Source organism: Prinia subflava, chromosome 1 (genome assembly GCF_021018805.1).
Source record: "Prinia subflava isolate CZ2003 ecotype Zambia chromosome 1, Cam_Psub_1.2, whole genome shotgun sequence".
Classification (NCBI taxonomy): domain Eukaryota; kingdom Metazoa; phylum Chordata; class Aves; order Passeriformes; family Cisticolidae; genus Prinia; species Prinia subflava.
In genome coordinates, this window is record NC_086247.1 from 19934116 (window position 1) to 19953912 (window position 19797).

General features: G+C 33.6%; 1 protein-coding gene across 40 annotated transcripts in view; it reads right to left on the minus strand.

The window, feature by feature from the left end:
• RIMS2 (regulating synaptic membrane exocytosis 2) overlaps positions 1 to 19797 on the minus strand; it is a 446716-nt gene that overhangs the window by 198714 nt on the left and 228205 nt on the right. For 21 of the 40 annotated variants that reach the window (XM_063389671.1, XM_063389630.1, XM_063389522.1 and 18 more), the window contains 6 exons: positions 17132 to 17199; positions 15343 to 15462; positions 13458 to 13557; positions 12569 to 12692; positions 7893 to 7939; positions 6640 to 6752 (listed from right to left, as the gene is read on the minus strand). In XM_063389671.1, coding sequence (XP_063245741.1) covers positions 6640 to 6752; positions 7893 to 7939; positions 12569 to 12692; positions 13458 to 13557; positions 15343 to 15462; positions 17132 to 17199 — 572 coding nt within the window. Of the gene's footprint in view, positions 1 to 982; positions 1031 to 6639; positions 6753 to 7892; positions 7940 to 12568; positions 12693 to 13457; positions 13558 to 15342; positions 15463 to 16806; positions 17016 to 17131; positions 17200 to 19797 lie in introns of all 40 variants that reach the window. The other 19 variants (XM_063389634.1, XM_063389477.1, XM_063389557.1 and 16 more) reach the window with 3 other exon arrangements.

Below are 19797 nucleotides of genomic sequence, written 5' to 3' on the forward strand. Positions count from 1 at the left end.
AAAAAATTGTAGTTTAGCACATACAAGTTATATTTGATGTTTTCTTTACAGTCTTATTTAGAATTCCTTTATAAATATATATACATATGATCTGTTCTCCATTTCATAATGAAGTTCAGTCATGTCTTTCTGATCACTTAGATCATCCTTTACATCTTGGTCAACTAATCAAAAAAGAACATTTAAAAAGCTGCTACACAAAAGATTAACATCTCCATAAAGATATTTTGTCAGAAAATCAGATAATATTCTAGTTACAAAAAGAAAAACATGCAGCAAAGCAAGATAAGCACTGTAACATATTAGTAAAACCTACTTTTGTGTAAATCTATAGTACCTTAGGAGCTTCCTAATGAAAAAAAGGCAAACAACTTGTACCTAAACAGAATATCAAAGCTAAATAAATCCAATAAGACAATGGCAGAATTCATTTTTTATTCAAGTAGAGTTTTGGTTATTTTAATGTACTTTAAAAATGTAAGCACCAAGTTTCATACACAAGAAATTTGTTTATTTAAACAAGGTACAAATTTTTTGCCTTTGTCTTCTACTCAAGGCGCTACTATTATGTGGAAAATGCAAAAAAATATGTGTTAAGTAATGATAATGAATGATTTAAAGAGACATTCATCTTTATAATATAAACATAAACAAAAGTATTTATTGCTCAAACAATACACAAATTTTGTATGTGGGATGCACAGCCATCATTGCTATTGAAACCTGTATGAGTTTAATATTGGGCAGACAGCAAACAAAAACTAGTTGTCTCTTTAAATTTTAATTTATTATTTTAACCCCCATGCAGAATTTTACAAGCTGCTCACACGATGACATGGAAGTTGTTAATATGGTTTAAAGCAACACACTCAAAATATGGGAAAACGGACTAAAATGTAACGTTTTCCTACTATGCATTTTCCATAACAAACAAAAGAAAACCCCACAACTTTAGTTTCTGTCAGGCAGACGAAGTCTTTACCTGAACCCTAGGAACAAAAGGCGTTGTTCTTCTACTAAGGCTTTGGCTCTGGTAAGCAAAATTAAAGAAAAAGCAATAAAACAAAACCAAAAAAGACAACACGCTGGAAACTAAAAGACCAAAAGTAAAAACAAAGACACATAACTATTACTTTAAACATAGCTTTACGCCAACAACATATTTATCTAACAAAAAGTATTTTAATGCAATGCATAAATTAAATCTGCAAATCTGTTACCAAATCATATGAAAACCCTTGGTGGAAATTCTTGCCTTAAGGAAGTCAGCAGGAATTTTACTACTGATTCCCCAGGAGCAAGGATTTCTCTTTGCATGTCTATAGACAACATTTACAATAGATTCAGAAATAACATGTAACAAAAAGAACAGGTAGTCAAAGTGTGATTTAAAAGTGGGGTTGGAAACATGAGTTAAGGTTGATCATCTCTTTCAGGGAGATTGTACATGCATATTCAAAGAAACAAGTACAATTCACACACTGACAGCTTTGGTTACTTAGGAAAGTGAGTAAATTAAAAGGTTTTCTCTTTTTTGCAACTTTAAGAGTAATGTCTATGAAAAGTCCTCCTAAATACTTTTAAAACAAAAGTTAGTGCTGTCTGGTATTAACATTACATGGAGGAAGGCACAATCTATGTATTTCAATTCCCTAGCAATCATGACAGAAATGACATATGGTATACACACAAAACCCTTGCATGAAATGGGATCTAGAGGTTTAGCAAACTGCATATATAGATGCATTTATAATATATTTTTGTGCTGTAGTACTTCAGACTACATATAACCTTGTGGCCTCCAGCAGCTACATCAAGACTACATTGAGTACAGGCAGCATAAATTCCTGGACTAGCTGCAGATTCCAAGCAGCCACTCCCCACCTTCAGCTTAGGGCAACAGTGGCACAGACCTGGTACAGAGTATGGGGCATGGACAGGAAAAGGAGTATGTGTTGATACCCCAGAGGGCTGGTGAGTGGGAGAAGCATGGAGTAGGTCACAACAACCACAGCCGTCTCACAGGTTGGAATCTCCTTTACCTCTGCTCAGTTTTCCTGAGATTATTGTTCTAATTCAAAATGATAGAATGAAGCTACTACTCATATTCACTTCCATTAGAAATATACCCAAAGCAAGGAAATAGGCACTGTGATGATGATTCTGCCACCCTCCTTGCTTATTTGGAATGCACAGATGCTGGAGAAATCTGTCCTATAAAATGTGTGAACTAGTCTGCTCTTACACCAAAGAAAGAGGATATAGAAGAAAATTTGACAGTCTGGATCACAAGTTTTGTCTGATGTGCTCCCTGTGTTCTGCAAGGTGCAGCAGCTGCACTCTTCCTGCCACTCTGCATGGGCAGGACTGCAGAGCCCAGCGTTAAGGATGTCAGAATGTGACCTAGTCACAATAAAAGTAGATATTCAGTTTGCTTCAGCTCCAGTTTACAAAGGAAAAGTTAATTATCACAGATATTGCAATCCTAAGAGGGACAGAATCTCTCCCACCATGCACCAAGGGTCCTCTCCTCACCTATTACATTCTGCCTTGGAAATTGAGGAAAATCGACACATTGTGTGCACTACCTAGAACTTTCTAGGTTTTGATGGTAGAGCAACAGCAATTTAATTGTATAGAGGTATAAAGCGGAGGAAGAAAAGGAAAAAGAACATGTGAAAGGGGAGGAGTAGCATGTGTTGTACTTCATCTCATCCCCTCAATGTGCTGACATATAGGCCCTTCATAATGTACAATAAAGGCTTCCTATTATGCTGCATATATTATAACAATAATTAATATAACTTTATTTCTATTGCTTTATAAACTGAATATATATGGAACATCTATTGATTCAAGTTCAAGTGTACAGGGAAATAGATTAATTTGATAAATGACATCCCTTTTCTGCTAGAACTTCCACCAGTACAAAAATGAAATACTGTGATTTTTTTACTTGTCTCCATTTACATGGTCTTATAGTTACTATTCCCTAAACCTAACTATTGGAAAAACATTTCAAGTTATACTTTGCATGCAGTATCGAAAATGTAGCCAAAATTCAGTAATTAAACTAAGAGCACCAACATACAAAGAATCCTTCTGACTTAATCAAAACTATATTAAAGGAAAAACAACTCAGTGAAAAAATACAGAAACAGGAATGAGTCAAAGCAAATAATAAAAAAAACTATAATTGCAATAACAGATACTCCCCTGAAAAACAACATGAATAAAAATGTGCTATAAAATAAAACACAGATAATATGGCTAAATTATATTAACAAGTTATAACACACAATAGTTTACTGTAGTTGCACATAAGTTGTTTAATTAAGTATGTACTTGGGCAGAATAATTAGTAATGTAAAGAAGATTTCCTGTCTATGTGAGATGGTTTACTTTGTGGTCAATCCTATTAGTCAGCTCTAGACTGACACTGCAAACCCTACAAAGAAAACACATACACAGACCAATGCCAGTACAAGAGGAAAACATGGACAATTGAATAGACACAGAAAGACATCCCTGAATACTACAGTGGCATTGCTGCAGCTAAACCAGCCAAAACCATATTGAACATAAAGAAATAGATTCCAAAATACCATCAATATATAAAAACTCTTAAGGATTTAGAGCACTGTCTGAATAAGCCTATATTCAAGTATTCATTCAAATACTTCAGACTTTCATCTGAACAGTTGCATTTCCATTTCTGCCCCCAACTCTTGTATTTCACTGCCAAATTTTTCACAGTAACTACAGCTGCACTAACAGCAACCTTCAGGACTACATGCTACTGTTCAAAGGCACAGAAAATACAGAAAACACTTCCAAAATCTTGCCTTTCATCCATTCCCTCAGATCCATCACATCTGCTTGAATTCAGCCACCATCACCCAGAATGTCACTGACCTACCATTTCCACAAAGAACAGTGTCTTTCTTCATTTATTGCCAGGGTTCTGTAGTTATTCTCCTCTCTAGGCACGCCCCATAAAGAGCACATTCACAATTTCATTCAGAATTCTGTATTTCCTTTCATTTCTACCTTACTCAGCTATTTTTAATTAATATGGATCCCTCAACTGTTCTGTTAGAAAAGAGCTGGTTAAGACACAGAAAACCAAAATACTGAAGCACATCCATTCTGTAGTACTCAAAATAAAATCTTTCTTGTAGCTTGAAGAGATCTTTAAAATTCAGTTTTACCTTATTACTTCCCTTTGTTAAAGGTCCTAAATTAGAAGATATCATAGTCCATTCTAATTTTTCAAAACACCTCCAACTTTACAAACAGGATTTTTTCACTAACTCTTCCAAAGTTTCAAAACTTTTAAAAATTATAGAATGATAAATGCAAATATTAAAAAGCGTAGGAAAAACTATTCATCATACTACTTTCAAGAACATAAATATCCAAATGTGATGTCACAAAATTTTAATTTTTCAAAACTATCTTAAAGTATCAGATAAAAAAGAAACTACATTGATTGTTTTGAAAACAATGTTCTTGTAGAATACTTCAAGTCTCATAAAGTCCTCTATTTCTAAAAGTGCATATTAGCCTATACATTGCAATGTGCCCAGTTAGATCCCATGTTGCCACCTATCCAGAGCATCTTCAGGTACTGTGACAGCCACCCTTGCTCACAAAGAAAAGTTTTGTACCTGCCTCCCAAAGTCTTGACTCAAGAGCAGCAGGAGCTGGGTTGTGCCCTTAACGTGATTAACATGAAATACACCTATTTCCAATGTTTCATTAGCTGGGCAGACAAGGCAAGCATCCAAACTTTGGAACTGTCTACTAATCTTAGATGTCTAAATTGTGACTTCAGAGAGTTAAAATATTTCTGATTTCAGTTTCACTCAGCTGGAGCTTTGTGTTCTCAGATAGATATTAGCTGCTCTCTGATGGAAACACAGATAATATGTAGTAGGGAGTATTGAATGCAATTACAAACAGTACATAAGGAAGTACCAAAAAAAAGAATAGGAACTATTTTCTAATGTCTGTTAACATTATTTGATTTCCTTTGATGGAAAGTAACTATTTAGAATAGACATTTATATATTAAAACATTCAAAAAATAAATAAAAAATAGGAATTATGCCTTCTTGAGTTCAACAATTAATTTTAGATGCCATTCTGAGAAATAAAACCTTTGGATTTCTGTTATTCTCAATAAATTAGAATATACTTCAAAATTTCCCAACACTATGATTATATACTTCAAGCTTCAGTATCCTATCAAACCACTAAATCAAAAGACTTAAGTAACTTCACTAAAATCCTAATCTTAAACTCATGATGATTTGATTTGAAACTGAGAAGGTCAGTTATATGTGGTTCCTATTTGAACAATTATTCCATAGTGTATGTGTACTGGTCATCTGAGCAGCTAACTCTGGCTCTTGAATTTCCTGCTGGGAGCCAGGCACCACAACTTTTTGACAGCCTAAACTTTTATGAAGTTTAGACAAAAGAAATGTCTTTCTTCCCTGTCTCCCCTATCAACAGTTTTTACTGTCTTGTAAAAATAAGAGGGTTTTTCAAAACTTTGGTCTGTATATTTTGACAGTTCATGTTTCCTTGTCATTGTATTTTTGCAAAGCACTCTGCACTCTACAGTCAGGATTTTTAGTTTTTCATTTATCCGAAGGATTGAATCTTTCAAAGTAGTTAAGGAGAACAACTACAGAAAATAAAAAAAAAAAAAAAAAACCCTACATTGTAAATGTTTGTTTTCATGAGCATACAAATAATGTCTCATGCACTGCAAAATGGAGCCAACGTGGTCACTGAAGAGACAAAACCATTCTCTGTCTCCTCCATCAATACCATAAACCATTTCTGTGAGACCTAGAAACAGTCAGCTTGGATTTTATGCATATTTTTATGGTACACTCAACATATACAACTTGGAAGTAACATGAATGACATTTCCAAACATTTTAACACCAGTTTTGCACTGCTTCCATTCCATTTGTCTTTCCTTTTCAATATGTCGGGCCACAACTGAGCACTTTTGAAAAATCACACTTTGTAATTGTAAATAACACGGAAAGGTGCACAAAACCCAACTTCTTCAGTTCATTACAAAAAAGTACCCTTTAAAAGAAAACATTCACATAATGAACTTTCTTCTCAATGATAGTGAAGAACAAAACTGAGTAACACCAGTACAAAGAATACAACATGAGTAAAATATCAGAGGGATATCTGGGGAAGTTATATATGAAAGTTAGTGCATGAGAAATAAGCAGTTGTAACATCCAAGCACATAGGTAATAAAATCTAGCAATTCTATATGTAAGTTTGACAGTTGAAATAGTGTTTACATTCAACATCACAACCATAACTGGAGGCCAAGATTAGACCTTTCTGAAAATTTGACTCTACCAGTCTAGCTTACCAGATAAATATACATGTATATACCAAACTCAACTAATAAAAAATTTCCAAAAGCTGGAATGGAATATCATTATGAAATTCTGTTCCTGCCTAGACTGAGATGTACACTGTTAAACAAAAAACGTAGCTAGTTTAACAAGTTTCTGTTAGAGGTAGCTAGAACTACAATAAAATTGTATATGCTGCAAAAAGCACAACATTAATATCAATGAAATGTTTACATACTGAAAGTTGTCCAGACAAGAACTGTGGAACATCCCTTAACATGCCAGGACTCATAGGAGAAGTCACTGAAATAGAAGGTCGGTCCATTTTTTGAGATTCAAATGAACTAGAACCTGTAATTATAAACAAAAATATTTTATAAATAGTAGCAGTTATGCATATATTTCAGCATTCTTTAAACAGAAATTGTAGAAATATGACCAAACGTACAGTAAAGTTATGATAAATATCACTATTTTAAATCTATTTAAAATTACCAAATAATGATACTCAATCCTTTGGTGATCATATGCAATCAGGAGCTTTTATTTATAGAATTGAAAATAGATTATTCAGATGTTTCTGATTGTAATTATGTCAGTAAGTTGAAGGCCCAAAAATAAACACTTTACTGTGGCCAAATGAATTCAGTCTTCTGACTAATTATCTTCTACAATCAGACTAATTTTTAATTATATTTTTACAAAAATATCAAGATGTACATTATGGGTTTTGTGCATTTTGTTTCAAATCTACCAGGTCTGTATATGGTTGGAGGACAAGTTTTGATATACAAAACATGGAGGAAAAGTGAAGTATTTTTATAAATACAAAAGACAATCCACATCTCACAAAACATAAAATGAAATTTAAGAATTGGGCAATGAGTAAAAAGTCACCGAAGGACTTTTTCATATTGTTATAATCAAGCTTGTGCCATTTCATTTATTCATGGCTTCTATTATACTAGTGTTCTAAAACAATGATAAAAAATAACTCCAGGCTGAAATCCATCTTATCAGATCTAAGCCAAAGAACATTTTTCCTAACCCCATGAAATATGGGTTTAGTCAATTTAAGTAGCACTGAGTGGCTCTAATAAAGTAAGGATATTCTGAGTTCAAAGTAGCTATCACTCAGGCTGTAAACAAAGAACATTTCTTTCCCATTTTTAGTTATCAAAATGCAATTGAAATGCAAAACAAGAGAAATTAAAATTTGCTATTAATGTTTTTATATATTACTTAGAATTATACTTTCTTCAATCAAAACTCATCTAATACTATAACCAATGTTGAATCTAAATCGCAATATCCTGAATCTTGATAGCTTATTATCAAACAAAGGTAGATAGATAATACAGTAAGATGATATATTGGGACAAATACAGACAAAAAGACGAGACCTATACTGACTGTAAAGGACATTTTTCATTCTATTTGTGCTTACATAAAGGAGAGAGAAGATTTTCCTACCCCACAATTGAAACTTACTGGACTCCAGCTGTGCATGTGTGCTGTCAGGTATTCTGGGAATGTCCCTGAAATCAGGAAAATAAAGACAGGCTGATCCTTTATCTGACAAGCATATTTAAATTTCAGTTACACTATAACACTTCCCAATCCACCATGGAATGCCTCAGGAACAGTGCATGATCTGCTGGCTGTCTCAGCCACTGGGATGATTATCTGTTATCCAATATAAATAATTTCAGTGTCAAATTAAATGCTACAGAACTGATTTGGTGGATGCAAGAGACAGGCTGCACAATCATAAATAAAATAATTCAGTAAAGAAAAGAACAATTTCAGAGTATTCTTTACTGTCCTTGAACCACAAATTTAATCCATCTTACCTTTTCCATAACCAAATAAAATGTACAATTTTATTTGGCAAAATCACATTCTTTCATGTACAAGAAATGTTGTAACACCTGTATTAAATTGTGTGCAGAGCCATGTCATTTTAAAGCACTGAATTACATCCCCCTAAGCAAAGGAATATATTCTTCCTCTGAGGGGCAAATATTACTGTATGCTAATAAAAACTATCAATATGCTAATAAACAATTCCAGAGCTATTTGAGCAAAACCAAGAAAGATGAAGAGCTCCATTTCTGAGTCACAGCAATACCTTATTTACAATTGTGTTTTGTGTTTCAGTGCAGTTGGGCTCTCCAAGGCCACAGTCTCCAGGACTGGTTCAGCCAGTCCTGAGGGGCGGCCGTGGTGAGGAGAGGCTGAGGCTGCACCACGCTGGGCCCAGCTGGCTCCATGGGTGCCTCTGTGATATCATATTTAATAAAGGATAAAACAGCTATGCAGCAGCCATGAGAGAAAACAATGAGAAAAAGAGGCCATGAGAGCAATGTCGTTGCAGACACCAAGGTCAGGGAAGAAAGTGGAGGAGGAGGACTGGCTGCAACTCCCTTTACCCATGCCATGGACTGCTTGGCAGAGAGGTAGGCAGAAAAAACAGGAAAAATGAGTGAATTTGAGCCTGTGAAAAGAGAAGTAAGATAAGGAGGCTTCAGGTTTGGTTTTATTTCTCACTATCCTTTTCTTTTATTAATTCTTAACAAATTAGTCTTCCTCAAGTTTGTTTTGCCCATGATGGTAACTGCTGAGTGGCCCATAAGCTTTTTCATCTATAATTGCTGCCCAAGTCCTGCTGAGGAGGGAAATGGAGAAAGCAAGTCTTTGGTGCTCTGTCAGGGTCAACCCACTGCAAAGGCAAATGAAAAGGAAGGGGAAATGAAAAACATTCCAGCAATATCTACTGTCTCACACAATGAAAGAGTCTATATGATATATAAATAATGTACCTATTTCCTTTAGAAAAGCTTTTTCCAGAATGCCTTTAGTATATCCTTTCCAAATACTTTTCAAGACTCACTAGAAAGACAGCTTTACTAAGGCTGAGGAATCTTTCCAAGCGAGTTGATGCACAGTATCCAATAATTGAAATAAATCAGAAGGCATGAAATTGCTCTAAGTGCCCACTACAGGCAAGAAAAAATCTCTGTTGACAGTACCCAAAACTTGTGACAAATTCACAGGCATTATTGAAGAAGCAAATATTTAAGTTTGTATATTTGATACAAGGAGAATTTATAACAGGACTGAATACTCGCCTAGTAATTGACTCAGAAATACATTCCTGAGCTTAACTCATAAATACAAAATATTTCTTCTACCACGAATCTGAAAAGAAAACCTTGAAAAAAATAGAAATATATAATACATAAACCATTCTAAAGACAGTGAATAAGAGTTTTCTACAGATAGCTGAAAAAATAAATTTGAGAGCTTTGAACATTATAATTTATGCTCCTAAAGCATACAGATCCCCATATTTCATGGCAGTGTGAATGGTATTTCTTATAAGGAACTCTCATAGAGTTAAACAGATGGAGGTGAACTAAAATTAGTTTCATAATGACTCTTTGCATAATAAGCTATGCTCCAATGCAAGCAGGTTGTATAAAATAATGATTAAAACACAGTACATTATTTCTTGCAAATTCAAAACTGAAGAAACCATGGAAATGACATTCATTTTAAGTTATCTATTTCTGAGAATTAGAAGGCAGAAAATAGGTATGTTCCTCTGTATAAGGGACAGCCAGCTCACACTGATTAGCAACTTGGCCATCAATTTTTATTTTAAGATGGAATGAGTGGTAAACTGCATGACAAACTGGCATGTTTTGTTAGGATTTTTTTTTTGAATGGCTTTCAATTTTATCTGCCTTGTCAGCTTAGTTTGTCATCTTCAGTTTTCATAGCACTCAGTCCATAATAAAGAGAAAAACTAATAACTGTGTTTACTGGAATTTGGGTTTGTTCTCAGAATACCAGGATGTGACAACAGGTTCTCAGCTAAGTTAATTATTGGTAACTGAAGATTTACTGCATGATTCAAAGTGTTGCCATGAAACCATCAAGAAATTCTCTTTATAAATAATAAGACATCTCAATGTAAAAGCAAAATCCTTCAACTGGGCAACAATAATTTTAATAAAAATAAATATCACTTCTGATATCTGGTAAATAAGAACTTTTAAATATTTTACAAACCTGAAACTTTATTTCCCAGAGCAGAACAAAATCTTATGAAGTTATGGTTCCTTGGACAAGCATAAGCTATTAATTTTTATTGTCAATTTGATTATGAACTGAAATCTTCTAAACTGAAAAAAGTAGTACAGTCTCTCCAGTTCATCAGCTCTAACCTCATGAAAAACATTTCTGACATTAAGTTGTTAATATCAAACTCCAAAAAGTTACACACACCTAACCAGAATCTAAAACCTACGAATTTGTAGGAAGTATTCATCACTGAGACTCTTTTACATCTACTGAAAAATGACACTGGCAATCAAATACACTGAACAATTCTTTTATCACTGATCTAGCTCAGCTCTTCAGACTATGAGGCAAGTGGTTAATGCAGAAAAAGGCATCTTGAGAGTCCACACCACTTTGTTTAAGGAATTATAGATGAGCTGCTCGAGTGACAGCAACACAGTGGAAGACACAATGACAAAGAATCTGAACAAGACACAATAAATATAAAAGCACAGAAGATTTTATACAATGAAGAGAATGCAGAAAAGTTTTTTTAAAATGGGCATTTTCAAGATGTGAGTTGCTCTTTGAAATTTTTATTTGAGAGGTAAACGATAAACTTCTATTTTAGAGATACTATGAAAGATTTGTGTGCGAAATTAATTTGAGACCTCCTTTTCTGAGACAAGTAATGTATTCTGTCCCTTAGCATTACTATTATACCCATACCTCCCAAGTCCTGCAAAGGTTTTCAATGATAGGACAGATGATACAGTCTTCATCCTAAAGGGGTTGCAATTCCATATATATGCAGGAGATAACCTCTCATCTCACTGACAAGATAAAGTCGTTTTTTTGTTATTGTCAAGTTTTAAATAAAACTGTCATACCAAATTAAGTTCCTACACCTTAAGTTCCTGATGTGTCCAACACAGCAAGTTTCTCTTATAGCTGAAACCATAATAGTCATCCTCACTGAAATGCTGTTCTCAGATTATAGAGTTCTAGATTTTTTAGTACTTCTTAATTTTTAGTCATGTTTTCTTATATTAAGGTGCATCTTATACAAAATAAAGGGACAAATATATTTATTAAAATGTAATTATAGAATCCTGAAACAGTACAGGTTGGAAGAAGTCTTTAAAGGTCATCTGGTCCAACCTAACATGGAAAAGGGACTCTAGATTACCTTACACCCTGTCCAGTTGTGTCCTGTATATTACAATAAACTTTGGGTGAAGAAAAGAAAATTCTTAATAGCTGTAAGCATCTTCAAAATCAGTGATAATCACTCCCATCTTCTCAACCCTGATGTGACCAGATATGGAACTTCCAATGGAGGATTAAAAACGTGATGTGTATGACTTTAGGGTGTAGGAACTTGGAAGAACAGTTGAAGAAGGGGAAGTACTCACAGTCCAATACAACAAAGCAACTATTGCTATGCAAGAAAAAAAAAAAAGTTTAGACTTTGAGAAGTGGGTTTGAAGGTTAATAAAAATGGGCAATATATAGCATCAAAGAAAAAGTCCTACACAGTTGTAACTATTCATTCAGATGTGTTCTGTGTTAGATAACAAGCAATAATTTAAGAGTTCCATAGATGAAGATGATGTGAATGTGGATTTGAGACTTTCCAAAGCATATTGATTTTTTTATTAACATACTATATTTCACACAAAATTCTACATTGCAGACTCTCAATAAATAGCGTTCATCATCAGTTCATAGACCAAATATTATCTCATAATTTTATGTATTATAAGAAATGAGAATGGAGAAATAAAAATCAACAGTCAAGAATTATGAGTATAACCACCGTTTCAGAGCCAATAAAGGCTGGCTCACCAACTGAAAAGCCAGAGAAGGGAACCTATTTTTAACCATAATAGCAGATGATGCCTGAGACTGAGAATACAGGATTTCACACCAGCTCTCTTTACTCACTTGCATGACCTATCATTCTAGCTACAGTTTTGGTTTACAGAGTTTTGCATAAGATTTTTCTGTTTACAATGTTAACGAATGATTGATATACTCCGTCCTAAAAGTGAACAATTTCATCATATTTAATATGAAAAATACATTAAATTACTTACCCTATTGGTCTCGAAACTACAAGCTCTACTTGTGGCTCAGGTTTGGATTCTAAAATTATATTATACACCTCCTCAAAGGTGGCTCCCTGTAGTATCCTTCCATTCCATTCTAATACTTCATCACCTGTAAGTCAAGCAACAAGTCAAGACCCTGCTCAGGAAGTTTGCTGTGGACTGCACTTACAATAACAATTTAAGCCATTGTACTGTCAGTTTTTTGGATTGCAAAACCTGTGTTATAGAACAAGTTTGGAGGCCTTCATGCAGGGAAAACCTGAGTATTAAAGGTTTTCTGCAGCTCAGCTTCAAATATATAAAGTTCTGTGAATATAATCAATAGGACCCCTACTGAGTAGACATGCTCTTACATGCTTTGGCAGCTGTGGCTTACAGAAATCCCAACATGTTCTTTACAAAGTTCATCTCTAAAACAGCCTATCTCATCAAGTTACTGTTTTGAAGATCCATGTACTTTTACAAGTTTAGTATTTAAGTTTCAGATAGTTCTTATGTTAATATTTCTTGAACATTCTTCATCCTAGTAATCTCTGGTTTGCATGTTGGAACAGAAGCAGCTTCCTAGACAAGGTGGTTCTGCTCATACAATTGCTTGGTTTGCTCTAAACAAAATATACACCACAAAATGACTGGGGAGGACATCAGCAGAATATTGTTTTGAGTATAAAAACAAGCAAAAATGTTAAAATATTTTTTGAACAACATGAAAATATATATTTCACAAAAGCAGCTAGCTAGTAACAGTGTCAGGTTGAATTCTGCAGTCTTCATCAGATCTATTTAATATAATTTCACGTGTAATTAAACTTGCTCACTTGTTATCACCTTAAGAAAAGCAACTCAGCAGTATAGATCTATAGCAGATACATACCTGGTCTAAGATGCCCCACTGTATCAGCTAAGCTTCCTTTTTTAACTTTGGTGATAAATGCGCAGAGTCGACCTGATTCAGTCATCTTTCCTCCTACTACCTGTTTCAAATAGGAAGTATTTTCATAGTATTAAAATTACTTTAAATTATTTAAATGTTCTGGCAATAGAAAGAAGAATTCAGCCTTTTCCTTGGGTTTTATGTAGTCCAGGTAATACATATACACTTGAAAAAAACACCACAGCAGTTTGGCAATGACAGGTTATTTCTGTAGCTATTCTGACAATTTGTACAATTGAAAAAAAATGGAAATAGAGACTCCTAAAGCTTTAAAGTTTTAGCAAATACATGTGTAGTATGTCATTGTATTGTAAATTATCATCCAAAACAATATAAGGTATTGGTTATTAGATTGCTCATTTCACTATTTTTTTAACTGGAAAAAGATATAGTAAGATAACAGAACTCGGGATGTTCACACTAAGCAATGAAATTCCCTTTGGCTTGGCAAGTCAGATGAAAACACTTCTCACACTGAAAATTTGTCTACAGGGAACTTCAACAGGTTTGACCTTAATATTTATACTAGAATCAGACTTACATGTCAGAATCAGTCATAACTGAATAAACTTCAAGTTTTTTAGGTTTCTTAGGTTATTTTCAACATGTAAATACTTGAAAATTCAGGTCAGGGATAACTGTTGGAAATCACTCTTTCCAGATGTCTATTGAGATTAAAAAGTAGTTTACTCTTCAATCTGAACTATTAATGAATCTCACTAAAGAGTTCTTCTGTAGAATAGAAGATTTTAGAAACTTTAACATAGATGTTTAAACAAAAAGTGCATCCTACTGGCACTGTTAATCTCTTCTCTTGCATTTTCTGACAATAAGACAAAAAATAAACATACAAAACTTGATGTTCAACTGGGTTATCCACTGACTTCCAATAAAATTATTTTTGAATTAAACAAAAATTTAAAATATTTCTAAAACATGTTAGTATATGTAATACATAGCTACACTGATTTAATCCATACTCATAGGGTGTGACTACAACCTAACCTGTATATCTGAGGTGAAGTAAGAGTCGTGCTCCTTAGAGAATGGAAAATTTAAACTTCTTAATAATTTCTCACAGCAAGGATATGGAATCAAAATAAATATATGCTTGTTTCTTTCACTGCTTATAGTTTGTTCTCATTCTTGTACTAGTATTTCTGGAACTGCAAATAATATCACACAAAATTGAGATCAATATATGAGCTAGAAATAATTCATAATGTGTTTAAAGAGCACTGCATCATGAAAAATAGGTTAACACATAAAAACAGAATACATTATTCTGTGATAAAAACCAATAATATTAAATCATTTTCTATTTTTTTTTTAAATGTGGCAAATCAAACAATCAGAGGAGAGAAAAATTTAAAAAGAGGAAGTTCTATTGGCATACTCTGATCTGATTGCAATGTTATTAATTCACAGATATCCCCCAGGTCTTCAAGACAGATAATTTATTTCTCACTTCTCTTTCTTGGGAAATAAAAGTTATACCATGGTGCAATGCTCCATACTGAAGAACACAGACGGGACTTGGCTTGCCTAGCAAGGGTGCAATTAATACTTAGCTAAGAAGAAATTCTGGGAAAACTTGTGAAAACGTGTCTAGCTTTTCAGAAAAATACAAGTTTTTAATTCTGGCAAGGACCCTACAAACCTACTCTAGGTAAATGAATATAAAATGTCTATATTGTAATTTTGAGAATGATATGGCATTATCAATATTGGTATGCATACACTATAAAATATGAGAATACTTTAATGATAAAAGTAGCTAGTTTTACTGAAAGAGTTGTTAGTTTCAAAATTGTTCATCACCAACCTTCAATCCAAGCATCGCTCCTGAGTCTCTAGGCACACTTCCATCTTTTAGTCGTTTATTTAACAAAATCCGACCAATGAGACGATCTCCATCTTTGGATGGCTGCCAAGTTACTGGATGCTATCATATGGTGTTAATGGAAAATACAGTGAATAGTATTTTAATGAAAAATATTTCAGTAATACTTTTCATTTGCTGATATATTTTAAAAATGTTATGAAAGTATTATGATTACACTAATATTTATTATAAAAATGACTGGAAACTGTGCTGGAAAATATTTATTTGGACATATCATTCATCAAAATGGATGTCTAATATTTAACAACATCATCTATTTTACTAAATTTATAAATCTCTAGAATGATCTTTCAACCCTGATTTGACAGATGCAGACAACTATATATAGTTATCCTTGCACAATGAGAATCACACGTGAGTACTGAGGAAAATGTTGCTAACAGTCTAGTATAAGAGTAATACTGGAAAAGAAGTTTAACTCAAACTGAAAGTTTGATATAAGAAATATTTAATTTTTCCACTACTTCAAGCATTTCAATTTTTATCCAAGATCAACAAATATATTTGGTATTTCACTTTCTCTCAGTAGTAGTAGATTAAAATAAAAAAAATACTATTAAAAGGTATATTCATTACTTCATTTTAATATTCTGTTTCTGTCGTGGAATCATTAATTCACATATGAAGTACAGTTAGAGTGAGTGTTATTATTCTATTATTATACATGGGCACAGTTATACTTGTCTATTGGCCTAATTAATGAACTGTTAAGATTTTCTTTTGTGTAATCATAGTACTTTTTCATGGAAAAATAATATTTCATGCTCTATTTCATGCAAAATTAGCAGGCACAGATAAATCTGCTCCCATTACAACTAATAACTCTAAAAAGATTTATCATAATCTCTACCAAACAGAAAGCAAAAATAAAAAATACCAAAGCAGATGGCAAAGCCTTTAAGTCTGCACAGTACTGCACAAAAATTGCGTGGCAACAAAACAAATGAACAACCATGACAGTGAAAGGGAAAAAAGAAAAACAACTTTTCTGTGCAGAGACCCAATTTTCTCCTTTTCACCTGGGGTTTAAACTATTAATTTAATTTTGGCCCCAGGAGTTTGGAAATAATAAATCAAATAAGCCAATTGGTAGAATGCTTATTGTTAATTACTTCATTCTTTAAGGTAATATCATGATATGCTAATTTGCAACCATAAGAATATTCCTTTATGCCTCTCAATTTTTTTTCTTAGGCTGCCAAACAGTAAAAGCTGCAAGCATGCAAAGACTTTTCATTTGTTTTTCTTTTCTGCACCTTAAGAAATGCTATGTTGTCTCTAGAAACACCCTATCTTTTATTTTATGCACTATTTTAATGAGTGACAGAGAGCAAACAAAGACCAAATGAGCAGGTTAAAAGGCAGGCTCCATAATCTCAGTACCTTCTCACTATGGCTATGTTCCTCGTTTAGAGTTGTGCTACTACACGTATCTACCCCAGAGTCTTTTATCTGAGGCTCAGACCATTCCAAATCCTCTTCCAAAGAGTGGCCACCAAAGCACACCATTCTCTTTTGCCTCTCGGATAAGGCGTTAGAATCCGACAAAACTGCCTGCTCACTAGTTTTTCTTTTTCCCCTTTGACTGTCCCCTATAGGTGTGAGATAAAAAAAGGATACAAAAAAGAAAACATGCAAAGGTGTAAATAAAACCAAGGAAATGTAAAATGATAAAGGAAACTAAATGGTAAGGCTCCACATGTCTCACCAAAGACATTGGGGATGCCTCACTGCTATGCCAAGACGTATGGTCCAACCAGTTGTAATCCATGTCTCCTGTGAGAATCAGACAGACAAGATAGTGCAGTAAAAGAAAGATGAAAGAAAGGACAAAGATACAGTAAAATTGTAAAGACTTCTGATTATCCTATCTGATTCATAACCTCTGCCAGCAGGACTTGCAAAGGGCTTCCAAGAAAAATTAGGGCTCCAACGACAGAGTACATGGAACATGAAAAACAGCGAAGAAGGAGATACATTTCTGTGTGTCTATGTGTGCATAAAATTATGTACAGGGCAAAGCATCATTGCACCAGATTTATTATCTGTCCATACGAAATTATTTACAGTAAATTAAATGAAAGGCAAATTGTATTTCTAACAATATCCAGCGGGAAAGCATTTGAATGCAGAATGTCTTAAGGAACTTATTTCTTTGCTTTTCTAACACAAATTAGTATTTATTCTAATCACATCAATAAAGTACTTAAACCAATGGCACTCTGTATTCACTTTGCAGTAAATTATGTTTTAAGGAAGGTTAAAAAAAAAAAAATCTAGAAATTAAACTGAGAATAAAAAGCATATGTACTTTGCCTTGACTACTGGTTAAATATAAGAATGAATTCTAGTAAGTACAGGTACCCCACAAATAGGAGTGTTTAGGGTTTTGACAAAGTATATAAATATTTCAGAGTCAGAATTTAACCTCCATGGCAGACATATGGTAGAAAGAAAGGTTTGAAAATCAGTTTAAGAAGATATCTAAATTAATGCTGCTGTCCAAGGAATTAGGGAATGGCTCACATATTTTAATAAAACATTTTCCTTTATGTAGGTATTTTAAACTGTAAATTATGCCCACACATTCTGCCCTATTGTGTTTCTTTTTTTCCCCTTTTTTTTTTTACTACGCTACATGAAAAATATTTTGTTACTGCATGCTACATAATATTTTTATATTACTGTATGCAGGAAACAGATGTTTCATTTTCCATCAAATTTGACCAAACTAAAGCAGAGTAGTTCAGGATTTTTAATACAGACCTCAAAAAACATTTCTCTATTTCTTTTACTTAGACCCCGCTTTAACATTGCTCAGCCTATTCCTCTGCAACTACATCAATAGGTAAAGTGCAACTAACAAGTTCTAGCACTGGCTTAACACTTGTCCAGAAAACTTTACAGAGGGGATGTGAAGATACAGCCCCACAAAACTACAAAAAACAAACAGAGGCTTTAGTAAAGTAAAATATTCTCCTTGAAGAGGTATTAACTATAACAGAATTAACTAGGTGGGAAAAGTCCTTTGAGATCATCAAATCTAACCTAGTATATTGTATGTGTACAATGAGAAATGCAGGTTTTTCACTTGATTCCTCGAAAAATAAAGACTTGCATATGTTGTATGGAAAAAAAATCTAGTATCATTTTCATTTTAAAGGAAATGTTCAAAATACAAAGGCTTTATTTTCAAAAAGATACTTTGAACTTAGTCCCTTACACAATACAGAAATCTTGTAGCATATTAAATAGCCTATTCTTTCATAAAAACAGTGAAAAAATAACTTCATAAAATTATTTTGAGGCCTCAATTCATTCATATTTTCTAACCAATAAATAGGCTATAAATCTATTGACTGTGTTTCTTGACTCTTCAAAGGAAGATACCATTCAAAAATGGCAAATTCTTACCAAAACTGCTTTGCCATGAATGTTAACATCTTGCCTGTATTACAGATAAAAGTGTGGCTATGCTGCTAAAGGTGAAAGAAATACTCTTTTGAAAGCCAGCAACATTTTGCTAAAGGTACTTCTGCAGTGGAATTTCCAGTGATACTTTTGCCTCCAGACACTGCTTCAAGTGGTGCTGGGTGAAATCATCAGTGAGCTCATGAAGATCTAGGCCTTGCTCATAAATATACATTCAGAGATATCCAGAAGATAGCAAGAGTTCCAGCCTACATATTGCGTGTTTTACAAATTCCCTGGGGCCTTTAAGCATTGGTCCCAGGCTCTGCTGGCGTAACTGGTTTCTGCTTACTCCAAGTCCTCTTACCCATATATTATTGTATGTTGCAACCACAAACTACAAACACTGTATGTGTCCAATGTTAAATTCAGTTATTTTGCCAAAAAAGTTAAAATTATAAGCCCTAGAACTAAAGCTGCACAGAGGAACACTTGTAAAATTGAGCCTGTTACCAGTTAAAAGTACTCCCTCTTCTCACTGGACCATTTTCCCTTCTCCTTTTCAAACAACATCTAGAAGGCTGACTTCCTTTTAATTTTAGTTGTGTCTCACAGTAAATACTCAGTAAATGGCATTTATAAAATGAAAATAAGCAACAACTCCATCGAAACACTGTTTTGGTTTTATCTACATAAAATATGTAGTCATATGTTTCCAAAAATTATCATATAAATTAGGAATTGTAAAGTCATTGTAGATTCTATAGATTTTGCTCTTAACACTGCTTTAAGTGATCTAAATGACAGGCATAAATACTATGCAAGTTAACATAAGGATGGTTGTCTGGAACCCTATAGTGTATTACATTTCTATGACAGACATGCCTGGTTTATTATACCTACAACTTTTTGAAATACAATGAATGGCTTGATAAAGTCACTGGAAATATTTTTTTCAGTGCA